At 38.1% G+C, this 19,558-nt stretch overlaps 1 protein-coding gene across 2 annotated transcripts in view; it reads right to left on the reverse strand.

Moving 5' to 3' along the window:
- The window catches only part of Cert1 (ceramide transporter 1), a 110,101-nt gene that overhangs the window by 27,809 nt on the left and 62,734 nt on the right, over positions 1–19,558 (reverse strand). For both annotated transcript variants that reach the window (XM_028871685.2, XM_028871684.2), the window contains exons 4-7: positions 18,423–18,530; positions 17,226–17,364; positions 11,269–11,352; positions 1,970–2,127 (exon numbers count right to left, since the gene is read on the reverse strand). In XM_028871685.2, the coding sequence (XP_028727518.1) occupies positions 1,970–2,127; positions 11,269–11,352; positions 17,226–17,364; positions 18,423–18,530 (489 nt within the window). The remainder of the gene's footprint in view (positions 1–1,969; positions 2,128–11,268; positions 11,353–17,225; positions 17,365–18,422; positions 18,531–19,558) is intronic.

Raw genomic sequence — 19,558 nt, forward strand, 5'->3', positions numbered from 1 at the left:
GGGAGGCAGAGCCAGGCGGATCTCTGTGAATTCGAGGACAGCCTGGTCTACAGAGCAAGATCTAGGAAAGGGGCAAAACTACTGTCTCGAAAAACCAAAGGGGAAAAAAAAAAGAACAACAAACAAACAAAAACTTAAAGGCTGGCCCAAACAGAACCTTCCTGCCAAATATGGGTCACTGAATCAAATCTGATGTTAATACTGAAGCCTAGTGAACACAGATACCCTTCACTGTCTTACTTCAAGCATTTTCAAATCTAGATACTTGGGCTAATTTAATGGGTAAATTAAAGTCTGGTGTGTGTGTGTGTCTGTGCACGCGCACGTGCGCGCACAGACAGACAGACACACACACACACAGCTAGCTACTTACAAGTATCACATCCAAATTGAAGTTAGGGCACCTTATGTCAATAAATATATTTTTTTCTTACTAATATTATTATTAACTAAATTTATTTAAACTTGGAATTTTAGTCCTCCTGAGCATGTCTGGCTAGCAATTAAGTACATTTCTAAAGAAGAAGGGATTGTTATTATTGATAACCATAAAAAATGATCACCTCTAAATAATATTTTGATTAAAGAATACTTGAGTAAATATTTTAAGTTTAAAAAATATAAACAATTCTGTCATATAGCTGTTATCATCATCACATATCTAATGTGTTCTATAGAGTGTAAGCTTCTTGAGGGACCATTTCCTGTTTATTTCCCTATTTTTGGCTTGTAGAGGGCATGAGAACACTTTATAACAAAACAGCATCAATGAAATCACATTGTCATTGTGCCTTCTTTCCTGATTTTATGAATTACCTAAAAGATATTTACTGATAAATAACTTCCTGTGAATTATCAATACTGACTTCATCACTTTTACTGTGCCTAATGTATTAAGTTAAATTTTATCACAGGCATGAATATGTAGAAAAAATAGCACATAAAGAATTTGATTGTGATTTTATATCCACTGGTGGGGGTGGGGGGCTTGGAACATGTGTATCAGAAAAAGGTTTGCATACTGCTAGTTAATATGTCTCCCTCTCACCTCTGCTTCAGAACTCTGACCAGCTAGCTCTCTTCTCTTCTAAAACATGAGAACTGATACACAGTGCTGTTTCCTTCAATCCTGCGTCAAAGTAGTGTTAAAACAGCTGTTGCGGCTTTTCTTAGTTTTCTTTGCTCAAACTGAAAGACCTGCAAACACTGTGAGCAGTAACAGTGTCTAATGAATGTGATCCTGACTGATGGATAGCCTGGAGACCAGAGCAGATATACCCAGTGCACGGAAATCTGCTACAGCTTTGCTGCTTAGCACCTTTAGACAAGGCCTTGTCTCAGTTCCTTCTGAAAAATGATGACATTAGGCAGAACTGGATTTTCTAAGATGTGGCCTAATTTTAGCATTTGGTTATTTTACAAATGTTAGATTTTAAACAGAAGTTTCCCTACTAAGCAAATTCAGGGGGCCATAGTTCACATTAAAAGCTAGAAATTCGTGTTATAACATTATTATCAATACTGCTGATTAAACAAAGGTGGGAAAATGGAGCATAGGGCAAATATATGAACAATATAATGTATGTTAAATGATATCACAGTTAACAGGGAAACATAATGGCTATGAATTTAACAAGTAAATATTTAACTTTATACATCAGTATTCAAGTTAATTCATATAACTTAAACAGACTCAAACTTTATACACTAAAAGAGAGTAAAGCAAAACGTACATCTATATCAAATCATCATAAATAACATTTAAAGAATTTTTATATTAAATGTAATCAAGAAAGCATGTTGTATAATAACTGAAAAAAATCACTGGTAAATAATGAGTTGAGGATTATGATCAAGTGGCAAAATAAACACCCCCGATACCTCTATCCAATCAGAGGTCCTTCCCCTTAGAAATTCAATGAACACACAGAGTTTAAAATATTGTTTTAAAAATGAAGAAAATTCTTACCTTATCATGTCTTTTTTGCCAGCTCTCTTCCCGTTTTACCATTAACTCAATACAATGAGAAAGTGTAGCAAGGATTCCAGCAGTAGTTGCTTTGAAAGTTATTGCTTCCCCTTTAAAGTCTATACCATTAATTCCTTTTGGTGTTACATGTGGAAAAACTGAAAAAGAAAGTTACTCACTGAAAATCATTCAAATGAAATGATTTCACCACATTTAAGATTAGCAAGTATTTATAAAATTAGCAAATCAGAGCAAGGTTTTGGATTGTAACATTTCCTGTAGATCATCACCGAAAAACCCTACTGTGCTGTGAGCAAAGCTTTGAGGCATTTTCTAGATTCTATTTCCTGAACTCACTTGCTATACTGTCCTCACTAAGTCCAGTAGGAAGAGAAGCAATACTCACAATTGTGACATGTTTGAGCTTAGAGGGACTTAATTAGAGATACTTTACATTTTTAGAAAATCTACAATTTTAAAACTATACCAAAATGAACTGTAGAATTTAACAAAACAATATGAAATTTAAAATATTTAAGTCCAGGACCAATTCACATATTAAATGACTTTTATCTTTACCTTTATAATTTTTATTCAGGGTTAGCCATTGTATTAAATAACAGATCTTAAATAATTCTAAGATACAAACAAGGAAATATCTTATTCTACAGCTAATATGTGTGGTGTGTTTCCCAAAATATTATACACCCTAATAAACTTTCTGGGTCAGAGACAGAACAGCCACTAGATACAAAGGCTAGAAAATGGTGGCACTCAGACCTTTAATCCTAGCACTCCAGAGGTAGAAATCTGTCTGGATCTCTGTGAGTTCAAGGCCACATTGGAAACTGGCCAGGCGTGGTGACACACGCCTTTAATCCCACAAAGCGAGCCTTTAATCACAGGGAGTGGTGGTAGAAAGCAGAAAGGTATATAAGGCATGAGGACCAGAAACTAGAAGCATTTGGCTGGTTAAACTTCAGGCTTTTGAGCAGCACAGTTCAGCTGTGAGCCATTGGGATGAGGACATAGAGGCTTCCATTCTGAGGAAACAAGATCAGCTGAGAAGTTGGCCAGGTAAGGTTAGCTATGGCTTGTTCTGTCTCTCTGATCTTCCAGTGTTCACCCCTATAACTGGCCTCAGGTTTGATTTTATTAATAAGAACTTTTTAAGATTCCTGCTACATCATATAGTCATCTAGCTAGAACATTTACAAGGAAATAATGACACCCTGACTTAAAAGACTTGTTTGTAGTTATGACACTAAGGGTAAAGAACAAAATTATAGAATATTCAATCAAGATTTAAAATTGTTATTCTTGAAGACATTGTAAAAAGATAAGCTACAAAAAGATAAAATAAATTGGCATATACTAATCATGGACTTATATCTACAACATATCAAGGAACCTAAAAATACAGTACACTGAATAAATAAACAATTAAAAGACCCAAAATAACCCACAAAGACTAGGGGCTAAGAATGGAATGTAGCTCCATGAACAAAGTTCTGGTTTTCATGCCCCAACACTGGGGGGGAAAGCGGATGGAGGAAAGAACAAAAGATGTGAATACATTTCAACAAAGAAGTAAGAGATTAAAAGGGAGCACATAAGAAGATGCTTACTTCCCAGAGAAATGCAAATTAAAACCACAAGAGGTACCTTACACAGTTTAAGAGTTAAAAATTCATCTACCATATAATTTTGAGATTCTATGCACAAGCACTTAATCCTAAGAAATAAGACATATTGGCCAGGTGGTGGTGGCACATGCCTTTAATCCCAGCCGTTTGGAGACAGAGGCAGGTGGATCTTTGTGAGTTCAGGCCAGCCCAGTCTACAGAGTGAGTTCCAGGATAGGCTCCAAAGCTACACAGAGAAACCCTGTCTCAAAAACAAACGAAACAAACAAACAAAAGAAATGAAATATATGCCTATAAAGGCCTCTGTGTGAATGTTCACAGTAGCTTTATTTATAATATCCCCAAACATAAACAACCCAATTGTTCATCAATGGATAAACAAATTGCAGTGTATCCATACAATGGAACATCACTCAGCAATAAGAAGAAATCAACTCCTGACACAGTCATATATCAGCCATAAGCCAAGCAAAGGAGTATAGGAGTTCACTTAAATACTGGAAAATACAACCATATTCATTTATTTTGGCTCTGCTGGACATCATTTGGGGCTTTGTGTAGGCAAGGCAAGTTCTCTGCCACTAAGCTTTACCTCCTGTCATATATAGTTTTTTAAAAAATGGCTTTATTGAGATAAACTCCCCACAAAATTCACTCATAAAATTCAATTGTTTTCAGTATGTTCAGAGTTGTGTAATTATCATCAGCACAATCAAATTCTCTTACAACTATAAGTCTACCTGAAATCGCTTCCCATTTTCCTCAAGTCCTTTGTTCTGAGCAATTGCTTATCTATTTTCTGCCTCTACAACATATCTTATATGTTATATGAAATGTAACTGTAAACATAAAGCAGTGTTGTGATAAAGTTCTACTTCACACATTTTCAAGATTTATCCATGTGCTGGGCATAGTGTCTCATGCCTATAATTCAGGGGCTAAAATGGCAGTATCATTGAGTTCAAGGCCAATTTGGGCTACAAAGCTAAATCCTGTGTCTCTCAAACAAACAAAAACAGGAGGCATGCTGGGTGTGGAGGTACATACACACACACACACACACACACACCTTTAATCCCAGTACTCAGGAGGCAGAGGAAGGTGTATTATTACTCTGAGTTTGGTTCAGTCTGTTCTACATAGTGAGTTCCAGGCCAGCCAAGGCTAAATAGTAAAACAAGGCTACATAGTAAGACCTGGCCTCAAAAAAATAATAGGGCTAGAAAGATGGCTCAGCTAGGACTTTCTGTCCTTTCAGAGGCTCAGAGTTCATTTAGTTCTTAATATTCACAATTGCCTATAAATCTAGATCCATGGGATCCAATGCCCTTTAGGGGAGTCTGCTCATGTAAATGTACACACACACACACACACACACACACACACACACACACACACACACACATACGCACACAATTTTCAGATTGTTCATAGCATGTACAAATATAACTGATATTTTATATACTTGTCCTACACCTTGCAAACTTGCTCAGTCATTTATAGTTCTAATAGTTCTTAATGGATTTGTTATAATTCTTAAAAAATGTTTCTGTTTGCAATGTGGAGCTTAAATCCAGGGCCTTGTACATAGTAGACAAGTACTCTGCCTCTGAGCTATACTCCCAAACCTTAAAATTTTCTTTGTACAGATCACACTAAAATTCCTGTTTGTAGATGTAATAGGATCCGCAAACAGACTCAAATTTGGATAACTTCTGTTTTCTTTTTAAAAATTTTTTTTAAAAATCAATTTTCTATTCATTTTACACACCAACCACAGATCCCCCTCTCCACCTTCTTCCCGTCCCCCCAGCCGTACCCCCCCAACCCACCTCCTTTAAGGCAAGGTCTCCTATAGGGAGTCAGCAGAGCCTCCTACATTCAGGTGAGGCAGGTCTAAGGCCCTCCTCCCTGTATCAAGGCTGCGAAAGGTATCCTACCATAGGCACTGGGTTCCAAAAAGCCCACTCATGTACCAGGAATGGGTCCCGATCCCACTGCCTGGGGGCTCCCTAGACAGTTCAAGCTAAATGACTGTCTCACCTATCCAGAGGACCTAGTCCAGTAGCATGGGGGCTCCACAGTTATTGGTCCACAGTTCATGCATTTCCACTAGCTTGGCTGGTCGTCTCCGTACATTTTCCCATCATGATCTCGATGTCCCTTGCTCATAGAATCCCTCCTCTCTCTCATTAATTGGATTCCTGGAGCTCGGCCTGTCACCCAGCTGAGGATTTCTGTATCTGCTTCCATCAGTCACTGGATGAGGGTTCTATGATGACAGTTAGGATACTCAGCCATCTGATCTCCAGAGTAGGCCAGTTCAGGTACCCTCTTGACTACTGCCAGTAGTCTAAGGTGGGGTTATCCTTGTGGGTTCCTGGGAACTTCCCTAGTACTCTGTTTCTTCCTATTCCCATGGTGTCTTCATTAATCATAGTACCTCTTTTCTTGCTCTCTCACTCTGTCCCTGTTCCAGCTCAAACCTCCTGCTCCCCTATGTTTTCATCCCCCATCCCTTGCCTTCCATTACCTCCCGTCACCCCCAGTTTGCTCATGTAGATCTCATCTATTTCTCCTTCACTGGGTGATCCATGCGTCCTTCCTAGGATCCTCCTTACTAGCTAGCTTCCCTGGAGCTGTGGGTTGCAGCCTGGTTATCCTTTGTTTTACATTTAGTATCCACTTATGAGTGAGGACATACCATGTCTGTCTTTCTGAGTCTGTGTTACATCACTCAGGATGATATTTTCTAGTTCTATACATTTGCCTGCAAATTTCATGATGTCATTTTTCTCTGTTGAGTAATACTCCATTGTGTATATATGCCACATTTTTTTTTATCCGTTCTTAAGTTGAGGGGCATCTAGGTTTTTATATATATATATATATATATATATATATATATATATATATTTTATTTTACATTACCATTCAGTTCTACATATCAGCCATGGGTTCCCCTATTCTCCCCCCTCCCACCCCCTCCCCTTACCCCCAGCCTACCCTCCATTCCCACCTCCTCCAGGACAAGTCCTCCCCTGAGGACTGCGATCAACCTGGTAGACTCAGTCCAGGCATCTAGGTTTTTTCCAGGTTCTGGCTATTAAGAATAATGCTGCTATGAACATAATTGAGCATGTGTGCTTGTGGTATGATTGAGCATACCTTGGATATATGCCCAAGAGTGGTAAAGCTGGGTCTTGAGGAGGATTGATTTCAATTTTCTGAGAAATGGCCATACTGATTTCCAAAGTGGTTGTACAAGTTTGCATTCCCACCAACAGTGTAGGAGTGTTCCCCTTGCTCCACATCCTCTCCAACATAAGCTGTCTTCAGTGCTTTTGATCTTAGCCATTCTGACAGGTGTACAATGGTATCTCAGTCATTTTGATTTGCATTTCCCTGATGACTAAGAATGTTGAGCAATTCCTTAAATGTCTTTCAGCCATTTGAGATTCTTCTGTTGAGAATTCTGTTTAGCTCTGTAGCCCATTTTTTAATTGGATTGTTCAGCATTTTGATGTCTAGTTTCTTGAGTTCTTTTCCCAGCCTTTTACTCTCAGGTAGTGTCTTTGAAGATGAGGTGTGTTTCTTGTATGTAGCAGAAGGATGGATCCTGTTTTTGTATCCATTCTGTCAGCCTGTGTCTTTTTATAGGCAAATTGAGACCATTGATATTAATAGATATTAATGACCAGTGATTGCTAATTCCTGTTATTTTTTTGTTGGTAGTGTTGTGTGTTTCTCTTCTTTGGTATTTGTTGGTGTGGGATTATCTATTGTCTGTGTTTTCATGGGTGTATCTAACTTCCTTAGGTTGGGTTTTTCCTTCTAGTGCTTTTTATAGAGATGGATTTGTGGATAGATATTGTTTAAATCTGGCTTTATCATGGAATATTTTGTTACTCCGTCTATGGCGATTGAGAGTTTTGCTGGATATAATAGTCTGGGTTGGCATCCATGGTCTCTTAGTGTCTGCATAACATCTGTCCAGGACCTCCTGGCTTTCAGAGTCTCCATTGAGAAGTCAGGTGTTATTCTGATGGGTCTGCCTTTATATGTTACTTGGCCTTTTTCCTTTGCAGCTTTTAATATTTTTTCTTTATTCTGTATGTTTAGTGGTTTGATTATGTGGCAAGGGGATTTTTTTTGGGGGTGGTGGTGATCCAGTCTATTTGGTCTTCTGTAAGCTTCTTGTATCTTCATAGGCATTTCCTTCTTTAGGTTGGGAAAGTTTTCTATGATTTTATTGAATATATTTCCTGTGCCTTTGAGTTCGTATTCTTCTCCTTCTTCTATCCCTAAATCTAAAAATATCTTTTCATGGTGTCCCAAATTTCCTGGATGTTTTGTGTTATGACTTTATTGGCTTTAGTGTTTTCTTTGACTGATGAATCTATTTCCTCTACATATCTTCAACGCCAGAGATTCTCTCTTCCATCTCTTGCATTCTGTTGGTTATGCTTGCATCTGTAGTTCCTGTTCATTTACTCAGATTTCCTATTTCCAGCACTCCCTCAGTTTGTATCTTCTTTATTGCCTCTATTTCAGTTTTCAAATCTTGGACTGTTTCATTCATCTGTTTAATTGCTTTTTCTTGGCTTTCTTTAAGGGATTTATTGATTTCTTCCAGATTTTTGTCTTTTCTTCTAATTCTTTCAGAGAAATTTTCATTTCCTCTTTAAAGGCCTCTCTCATCTTCTTAAAGTCATTTTTAAGGTTGACTTCTTTTGCTTCTTCTGCTTTGGGATGTTCAGGTCTTGCTGATGTTGCACCACTAGGTTCTGATGGCACCATATTAGTTTTTATGTTGTTGACTGTATTTTTGCACTGGCTTCTACCCATCTCTTCTTCCACTCCATGCAAGTGGTGTCTGTGTCTGAGGGAGCGTCTTTTGGTCCGACTGATGTTCTTGGTGTAATGGGAGCCCTTGGTCTAACCCGGGCTCTTGGTTCAATCGGTGCTGGTGGAGTCTTGTGTCTCAGGGAGCAAATTTTAGTCCAATGGGCATCAGTGGGCTCTGTTTCAGGAAGCAGCTATTCCTAATTGGTGCAGGGTGAGACCTGTTTTCTTGGCGATAGAGCAGGGGAAGAGGCAGCTGGCGGGTCCTTGGGGCTCCAATGGTTTAGGGGAGGGGCACACAATGTGCCCTTGGGGCCCAGGGGCTAGGGACCTGGTCTGCCCAGTCCAGAGATGGGGCCTTACCTGTCCCCAATCGGTGCAGGGTAGGCTTATGACTCTTGATTTCTGTTTTCTTTTGAAGACATTAATTATAACTTCCTGCTTTGTCTTAGTTTCTTTATCTAGTTTGTGTGTGCTGGTCACTGTCTTTTAGGTAGGAGCCTTTCTTAAAATGTATAGAGACCTGATCTATATCTATAAATGTATAAGTGATCTTAACAGTTAAGGGTTAGACACTAAAGGAGCTAGCAAGCCTTTCAACTAGTGGGTTTGAAGGGTAATCTGGTGGAGTCAGCTTTCTGATGGTGGTATCTGCACAGCTCTCCTCACAGGTGTTTTCTCTATGGCTATTCAGTTCTCTAAGAGCTGTCTTCTGATTTGTGTCAAGAAGTTATGTCTGTTATAGTGTTTGGGAACAGGATACAAGATACAAGAGGTTGCATCTTTCAGTATGTAAACTTACCAAGCAAATAGCTTAGTTTTAGAGTCCCTGGACAGTGACACAGTCAGAGCTCAATAATCACTACATATAATTCTATTTAATTTGTATGTGTGTGTATATATATGCTTGTGTGTGTAATGTGTGCAGATACACATGTATGAGTGCATGTGTAGGCCAGAGTTCAATGTTGGCTGTCTTGGTCGCTTTCTATTTCATTTTTTTAAGACAAGGTCTCTCATTGATCCTAGAGCTCACTGACTTGGCTGAACTGAGTAAACCACATGCCACAGAGAACCTTCTCTATTCCCCCCCCCCCCCCCGCCCCCGCCCCCGCCCCCGTTGCTGGAATTACAGGTACAAATGGCTGTGCCTTGTTCTTTTTCTTTTAGATGGGTGCTAAGGCTCAAACAGAACCTCATGCTTATGCAGTAAGGACTTTACTGAGGGAGCTTTGCTGAATATTTTTATGATGCAAGCTAAAGTCATCTGAGAGGCAGGAACTTCAATCAGGAAATTAATGCCTCCATAGGCAGACCTGTAAGACATTTTTCTAATTAGCGATCAATGGGGCTCAACCCATTGTAGGTGCCATCCATGGGTTGCTAGTGGTCCTGGGTTCTACAAAAAAGCAGGCTGGATGCTGGAGGGATGGCTGAGTAGTTAAGAATACTGACTGCTCTTTTAGGGACCCGGGTTCAAACCAGTATCCACATGGCAGCTCACAACTGTCTGCAACTCTACTTCCAGAGGATTCAATACCCTCACATAGACATACAAGAAGGCAAAAACACCAATGAATAAAAAAAAAAAAAAAAGAAAGAAAGGAAGGAAAAGGAAGGAAGGAGGAAGGAAGGAAGGAAGGAAGGAAGGAAGGAAGGAAGGAAGGAAGGAAGGAAGGAAGGAAGGAAGGAAGGAAGGAAAGCAGCTTGAGCAAGCCCTGTGGAGCAAGCCAGTAAGCACCACCTCTCCTTGACCAGGTTCCTGCTCCATTTGAGTTCCTTTCCTGACTTCATTCAATGATGAACAGTGGAGGTATTAATCAAAATAAGCCCTATCCTTTCCAACCTGTGTTTTGGTCTTGATGTTTCATGGCAGTAATAAAAACCCTAACTAAGACAGGAGCCATTTTGCCAGCTCTATTAATTACTTTCTTGATAGCACAATACAATTATCTTTGGCTGTATTTGTTAATACAGTATTATCAAATCAAGGAATTTCCACTTCAGTATCTAAAGAAAATAACCTTTTTTGGGAAAGCATGTGACATAGCTGAGCATATGTGGGATGAAAGATTAGGCTCACAGTTTTAAAACTTCTTTTAATGATTTTTCAACATTCTAGTAAGGCACCTTTTGTATTACAGCATATTATTCACTATGACATTAAAATATAAGCCAAAGAAACTTTTCAAAAAATTCTTCAGTATTATAGAGATGCTGAATGACTTGATAGGCTTCAAGATTCTAGCTTTAAATTACAAGGACAACTTTTTTTAGTAAGTTATAACATTAAATTGGACCTTTACACAAGGAAGGGGCAGTATGTTATAAGGAAGGAGCTACAATGAAATAAAAACCGAGAAGGAAAGAGAGAAGGGAAAGATGGGAAGAGAGAAGCAATAAACTTTAGCATTAATAATGGGATAGTCTAGTATAACCTATAAAACAGAAAATTACTTCCATGCATAAAACAGCTTAAAAAACAACTGGAATATGCTACTGATAGGTTTTATTTTATATTTATTTAGAAAAAAATAAATACTTAATACTAGCAACTAACTAGCAATACTAATGAAGTGAGGTTAATATTTGGAATTTAGAATGAGCCTTTGTTAGACATCAAGCCATTATTACATGATATCAAGATGTATTTTACTTACATGGTTTTCTTCAAAGATATTTTAAGTTTGGATTCTAAGAGTCCCATTGCTTTTAAAAATTACTCAGGAATTTTTCTTTGACATACAGCTACTATATAATCTCACAAAATACATTCCATCCAATTGCAGGAGAAAAGGTATTACTTACATTTTTCCTTATTACCATTGGTATTGTGCAAGAAGTCTCCATCAGAACGAGTTGTAGGGAAGTCATCTTCATCATCTTCTACCACTAAATAAAAAACATTTAAGGATATTTCAATGAAAACTGGCTTATTCTTATGTTCAACTGAACATAAGCTCTTATTCATCTTTTGTGTTTTCACTGGTTATCAAGATAAGCTTAATAACTATGTTGTGAAATGATATTAAGTATACTGTATTCTGTGGAATAGATGGTTATTGAATTATACCGTTTAGTCTTTGTGGTTTGAAAGAAAATGGCCCCCAAAAGAAGTGACACTATTAGGAGGTGTGGCCTTGTAGAGCAGATGTGGCCTTATTGGAAGAAGGGTGTCACTGTGGATGTGGACTCTGAGGTCTCATATATGTTCAAGATACTGCCCACTTCCTGTTTCCGGCACAATGTAGGACTCTCAGCTACTTCTCCAGCACCATGTCTGCCTGCATGCTGCAATGTCCCAACATGATAATGGACTGAACCTCTGGACTGTAAGCCAGTCCATTAAATGTTTTCCTTTATAAGAGTTGTCATGGTCATGGTTTCTATTCACAGCAATATAACTAAGGCAGTCTTCCTATCTCTTCTACCTTCACTAGGGTCATCTTATGTCTCTTTAATAATCCTAGAATGGTCTGGCAAGGTAAAAGTACTTGCCATCAGGCCTGACAAACAAGAGTTCAATCCTAAGAATGGAAGTTGATAACCAACTCCCTCAAGCTGTTCTCTGTGCCTCAACACAGGCACTATGGTACAGGCATACCCACATACCTACCTACTTTTATACAGAGATAACAACAACAACAAAAAAAAAAAATTGAAGAGGCTAGAAAAACTGACAGCTGCAAAGTGAGAGATATCTTCTCTATCCTCTGAGAATTCTCCAATATATTTCTGTATATACAGGGAAAATAATACTTCTAGATGTGATGTCAATTTTCATTTATTCCAATGTGTATGTGTGCCTGGATATCCCTTTTAATTTCTCCAATGAGAAAAAAATCCTAAAGTTTGTAGGTTTTACATTCGTTTTACACAAGTATTTATGTTACCAAATAAAGGAAATATGGTACTATCTCTTTACATTAATTTACCTTGCATCTTTGTTCTCACAGAACAGTCACTGATGCTAGCTACTGAAGTCACAATGTGACTACTCTTAAATTAGTTCTCTGGCAAATGTTACAATGATGACCTTCAAGTACCTTTTGTTTTAAGCTCATTAGTTCACTGGCCAGGTTCTTTTGACATCTTCCTACATTAAAAAAAAAAATCCTATCAATGGAAAATTAATAGTTTATTAGCTACTCCCCTAACACTTCCTACAATAGATATTTTGTTACATTTGTTCTAGACATTATCTAGTCTCATGATTTGAAGGATGGTTTTTCTTGGAAAATTCAAATGGTCTCTATAATTTCACTTTTTGCTGGCCTTTCTATTAGAAAAATTATCTAGACTCATCTGAGAAACAAAGAATATAATTTTATATTCTCCCTCTCTCCTTCCCAATGCTCTGATTCAGTAGAACAAGGGCACAGGGTATTGTAGAGATTAGGATGTAGCCTTTTAAGTTACTCCAGACTGTATATCACAGTGATTTTCAGGCAGTACCCTGCTCTGGATGGCTGTATTTCGCAAAGTGTCATTTTGCTCCATTTTGAGTGCAAATGCAGAATAATTCTGCACCTCAACTATGTATGTAGATATCACCCATCTATCCCACACAACAATGAGAAATAAATGGATAAAAACTTATAATTACAAGTAAAAAGGTCCTACCTACAAATATATCAAAAGCAGACTGGGATCAGATGGTACACATAGAAAAACCAGGCCCATGAACATAACACACAAGCACACTAAAACAATGAAAGGTGCCACAACTTCATCTGGAAGCCATAAAAAAGAAAGATAATACTATGATGATGATAATGATAACCCAATTGAACATTATCTGACCCCGATACATGGCTTAAAGGACCAACAGGCAGAGAATTCCCAAGTGTCTCAGAGACTTCTGTTCAGCACAGTTCCTCCAATAAAGGATAGCAACCTACTCAAACTCTTTGTCTTTGTCCAGACCAAACCACCTGGAACTGGTCCTTTAACTCAATCTTGCAGCTGTACAAATATTACAATTCTACAGCTCAGCCCTATAGCTTTCAGTAGTTCTCCAACTGGGTTCCTTAGTATTGGATCTACTTACAGTGACTTTCTTTGCATTCATAGCAGGTCTCTGCCTTTACCTTTAGTAAGTCACCTTTGAATTCAGAGGCATTCTATGCTTACTGTAGCTATTCTATAACCTACATGCATAAATATATACACAGACACACATACAGACATATATATGTTGGGTCTGTGATATGACAAAATATTAGCAATTAAGATTGGAATAGAGCTTGTGATTGCCAATGGCCAGTGTTGGAGCATGGTCTATGAAAGGAGTTGTGTGAGGAGAATTCTGAGTGCCTCTGAGAAAACTCCAAGACAACAAGACAAAAGTCATGTGACTTCAGTTTCTTCAAATCACAGAATTGGTCTTAGAATGTGTTTTCGTGCTCCTCCAAGGTGTAGCAGATAGGAGTGAGTTGACTTCAGATTACTCATTATTGCTGCTGTTGTTATTCAATTAAATATTTAACTATCCTTTATATATGCCTCAATAGAAAAACCGATGTATTTGCCACATGTGGCTCGTCCTTGTGATTGTCTACAGCTTGAACTCATGAGAACATTACTCAGGTGACCTTTAACTCCCAGAGTATAAACTGTCTGAGGCTCTGAATAAAGAGGGCTATTACATGAGACTTTAGTCTGTCTCATTTATCAGCTTCATTCTTCCAGGTCCCACCACTTCTATAGTGGTGACAGGCAGCTCTCAATGAAATCAGATCAATTAGAAGTAATGTGGCTTCTGACTTTGAATGATAACATTGTGGAAAAATAAAATGTGTCCATTTGTTTCTGATATATTGGGTTCATGGCAGTATGATGAATTGTTTTTTTTCTTAAGATCACCTATATGATTCAAATAATCACTGAGCAACCTTTTCAGTACTCAAATATTTCTTAGATACCAGTGAATTAAATATTTTCTCCAACTTCTAGTCTGTTGCCAGTACCTCACAATGTGACTGGGGCAATTAAGTAAATATGAGGTCATCAGAGGCTCTCTGGAAACACCCATGTGCAGAGATGATGAGAGAGCAAGAAGACAGCGCTTATGTGCCAGCAACAGTCCTTGAATGAGACTTTAACTCATCACTCTTGGGAGCAGTCAATACTGCCAACACTTTGCTTTCACAACTGTGAGAAAATGAAACCTATTTAAGCCATTCAATCTTCAGTACTTTGAACTTTGATAGCTTTTGGAATAGTTAACACATATATACATGGTAAGTCTATTATAAGATTATAACAGATAATATCAAATACCTAAAAGACTTCATGATAAATACTATAAATAATATAATAACTAATCATGATGACATTCTCTTGAAATGAGTTTCTCTCTATTCTCCATGCTTGACCCACAGGCTCATTCACGGATTCTCAGATTACTAGAATGACTTACATCAGGGTTTTTTTCTATCTTTAGCCTTTTACCATTCTAATTAACATTACAATCATCTGCAAGTAATTTTTTAAAAAGTTTAATCTCAATATGTACTCTTGTTTAAATAGTAACTTTTCAAATTTGCTGTGGATATTGCTCTGTATAAATAAAATGCTGATTGGCCAGTAGCCAGGCAGGAAGTATAGGTGGGACAAGCACAGTAGAGAATTCTGGAAGCAGGAAGGATGAGAGAGGAAATGCTGCCAGCCACTGCCATGAGTACCAACATGTAAAATACTGGTAAGCCACGAGCCATGTGGCAAGGTATAGATTTATAGAAATGGGTTAATTTAAGATGTAAGAACTAGATAGCTAGAAGCCTGAGCCATTAGGCCAAACAGTTTAAATAATATAAGAGTCTGTGTGTGTGTTTATTTTATAAGTGGGCTACAGGACTGCTGGGGCTTGGCGGGAGCTGTAGAGAAATTCCTCAGCTACACAAATTTCTGATTAGATTAAATTCCAATGGTTCTTAAAAATTTAATATTCTCTACCTAATAGCTTACTAGAACCAAAAAGGGATTTTCAACCTTTTTTAAAGCCTAATTTTACACACACACACACACACACACACACACACACACACACACACACAATAGAAATAACAAATAACAGTTGCTCTTGCTAACAGTGACCTCTTATCTCCTGAATAAAATCTTTGAGTCACTTGAAAGCACTTTTCAGGGTCTATGATATAGTCTACATGCATGCACCTATGTGTGTGCTGTCTTCTACTGATAAACAGTGTCTATTGTCTCACAGATTTTGTCCACTTTTAAATATTTGTGGTAGAGGATAAATTTAGTTATTCATCCTGCCCAGGAACAAAAAGCCATATTCTTCCAAAAGTATTTAATTTTGCCTAAATTAAATAGTCTTGAAGTTATTATTATCTTCCCCCACCCCCATCTTTTTCCATAGGGATTGAACCTAAGGTCTCATTCATGCTAGGCAAATACTACTTTGCCCGTATGCTTGAGGAGGCCGGACGTCCATGTCACATCTTCCTCAATCACTCTCTGTAGTATCTTTTGGGACAGGGTCCTTCGCTGAGCTATTTAAAATGTAAAGATGGGCTGGGGCTACAGCTAATGGACAAGATTTCTGCTCCTAGTGAAGATGAATAATAGACTGAATTTATTCTTTATCATAAATCCTAAAAAGTGGACAGAGTTTATGAGACAATGGACACCTGTTCTTAGATAACAATAAAGGAATGATACCCAAGGTTTAGAAACAAATGCTGTAAGCTTTATGATTGTTCCAGCCGCCTGTGCATTCAAGACAGGAAACCTAGCAGACTGCTGAGGTGAGGTGCAGCTAAGACAACACAAAGGTTTTCTTTTCCAAGGAGATGAGAAACAAGGAGAGGATTACACAGACGCCACCAGAAACCAGCAGGTGTTTCTTTTGAGGCCTCAGCAGAGTAATGAGAGTACCTGCACATGAGAGACTACTGACAGCAGGGAAAACCTTCTGGAGAGAATCCAGGGAGCAGTACCCCGCCTGACCTTATGTAGGAAGGTAAGGAAAGTTACTTGTTCCCACAGTGCAGAATGGAAAGCCTCAGAGTTTACAGGGGACCGATTAGGAAATTCAGAGAAGTCTTGCCTCAGTAGTGGGGCAGACTAGAAATACACTACCGGAAGCTTTGGCTCCTACACATGAAGTGCTATGATGGTATTATTTTGAAGGCAGAATTGTGGTAAGTTACATATGCATAAACCCCAAAGTGGCCATCAAATCACAGAGTTAGAGCTAAAACATGAATAAAGGAGAAAAAAATAAAATTATAAAAAAGTTAAGTACAAAAGGTAGCGAAAGGAAACAAATAAACAAAAAACAAAGACGACAAAAAGAATCTGAAGTCCAATACATTTCCTAAGGCCAAGAAACTCAGTCATGACCAGCAATGCTCTTCTACTAGGGGTGAACGCAGGGCTAGGTGCTAATATTGCTGGGGAGGTCATGTTCACCTTCAGAGCAAATTAAGAGAACTCAACATGTGTTGACATCAATAATATCTAACAAACGGGAAGCAACTTTAAGCCTCAAATTCAAAGCTAATTGAACTGGGTGGTGGCACACACACACCTGTAATCCCAGCACATGGGAAGCAGAGGCAGGAGGATCTCTGTAAATTTGAGGCCAGCCTGGTCTACAGAGTTAGTTCTAAGACAGTCAAGGCTATACAGAGAAACCCTGTCTTAAAAAAAACAACACAAAACAAAAAACAAAAAAACCTAAAGGCTTTAAAGCTATTAAATTTCCAAGTAAAAATAGTGGTAATAGCTTAATTAACCTTTATCCCTTTGAAGTTCATCCTTGGAGACAGCATCAGCACAGACATCAAAGTACTTCTGGAGAGTATCCACTTGTCTACATAAGATGTCTCTAAAGGTTTCCATTTCAGCCAGTTTCTCACGTAAACTGTGTCCTTTCTGTAAAACACAAAGCAGGGGGTATGTGAGTCAAGTAAAACAAATGCAGACTGTTGGCCCTATGGTGTTTAGTCACCTTTTAGGCTGGCATCCTATCATCGAGGGAATGGGATAACTAGAGCTGTGAATTTCAAAGTGATATTCCTAGGAACAGGCTTGAAGAGACAATGACAGCGTATAGATAATAGGAAAGAAATTCTGCCTGATAATCTGCTAACATAACAACATTTTCCTATAAAACACCGTGAAGAGACACAGACAGACTTTGAAATGGGCAAATATATTATTACTGGATGTAGTTTAGTAGTATTGATGAGGTTGTCAGGGAACCCCGAGGGGAAGATGATATCAGACTACACAAGTTTTTCCTTTTCATTGCATATGAATTATTTTACAAGTCTTTTAATAGAAAATCCAATAGTGTTGTGTGATTTTTATCTCAAGAGACACAAATGGACTTTGACTTGTGCAGAAGCATTGATTATTTTTTCAGTGCTGGTGATTAACCCCAGGAATTTTGCAGGTTAGCCAAGGGCTCTACCATTGAGCCACATTCCTCAAGGCATTGACTATTAATCTGCAGATGCTGGCCAGTTTTTCATTAGCAAATCATTTTAACATTCTCCAGATTCTCTTTTGAACCAATCTGAAATTTGTACCTTACCTCATTAATGAATGAAGATAATAAAATCTCATGTGTTCATTTTATATTTGTGTATGCCATGATTTCATCCCTTAAAAACTTACAACAACTTCAAGTAAATTACATCGTGGAAAAGTTCTTTTAAGAACCTATCAAGGGCTGGTCAGATGACTCAGAGGATAAAGGCACCTACTGCCAAGCCTGACACCTGGAGTTTACCTCCTGGGACCCACGTGGTGAAAGAACAGAGCCAATGCTACTAACTGTCCTCTGAGTTCCATATGCCCATTGTCTGTCTGTCTCTGTCACACACACACACACACACACACACACACACACACACCACACGTAACCTAAGTTATTTATCTAATACTAAACTTACATGACATTGCCTCAAAGCATCATAATCACAAACCTTGAATGAAGACGTGGATGTAGCAGAATAGCCACTTGCTCCAGACACCAGTGACACCATTGAGCCATGTCTACGCAAACTGGACTCAGATCCATATCCCGATTCAGTCTAAAAAAGAAAGTAAAGTCTACATGAAAAAAAAATAAATAGAAATATTTAAGAGGATGCAAAAAATTAATAAGGTTATTATAACAGTAATTACCAATTTGGATTTACATAAGAAATAGCTAATCTACTGATGCAAACAATACCTTTCAATTCACCATTGACATTTTAATTTAGAATGCTACATGTTACACTAGCAGGCTAACAAATTATTTAATAGTAGGCTCTAACAGTCAAATTCATAAGGAAAGAGAATAGTGGTCAGCAGAAACTGGGGAAGGGCTTCAATGAGGAAGATGAAAACGCTGTGGAGCTGATTGAGAAACAGTGTTGATATACTTTTGTTCTTTAAAGGCCATTTACCCTAACACAACTTAAATAAACTGCTCCAGTGAAACTGTTCCTATTATCCCAGTTTGTATTTATTTTCTTTTTTTAAAAGGTTTTGTGTTATTTTTAAGTATGTGTGTGTCTGTGTGTGTGTGCATACTCTTGCGTGTCTGTTTGGGTATGTGCACATGAGCTCAGGTACCCACGATGGCCAGAGGCTTCCAATTTCCTGGAATGGTGGTTGTGTGCTGCCTCTCAAGTGTCCTGGAAATTGACCTCAGGTCCTCTGGAAGTACAGTAAGTGCTCTTATCTGCTGAGCCATCTCTCCAGTCCCATCTCTGTATTTTCAACCATTCTTATTACATTATAATTATAGGTTTAGCATTGAATTATAATAGCTTATATTTAAAAATTGTTACTTGACTTTGATCTTTCTGAAAGCTGATTGTAAATGTTCATTTTTTTAGTAACCATGATAGTGCAACTTTGCTGGTCCATTATATCATAGAGGGTAAATAGGACCTCCTGGGTGTTTGTGTACAGTCCCAACACTGTCATTATACATTTTCCCTCACTTTAATGAGCTGGATACCTTCAGAATATCCATTTTATATTCTATTCTCAACCAAATGCACTACTAGTAATATCGTCAAAAGAAGTCAGCTATCTGAAAATTTTCCAAGTCCCTGAAACCAAAGAT

The sequence above is a fragment of the Peromyscus leucopus genome, chromosome 11, assembly GCF_004664715.2.
Source record: "Peromyscus leucopus breed LL Stock chromosome 11, UCI_PerLeu_2.1, whole genome shotgun sequence".
Classification (NCBI taxonomy): Eukaryota; Metazoa; Chordata; class Mammalia; order Rodentia; family Cricetidae; genus Peromyscus; species Peromyscus leucopus.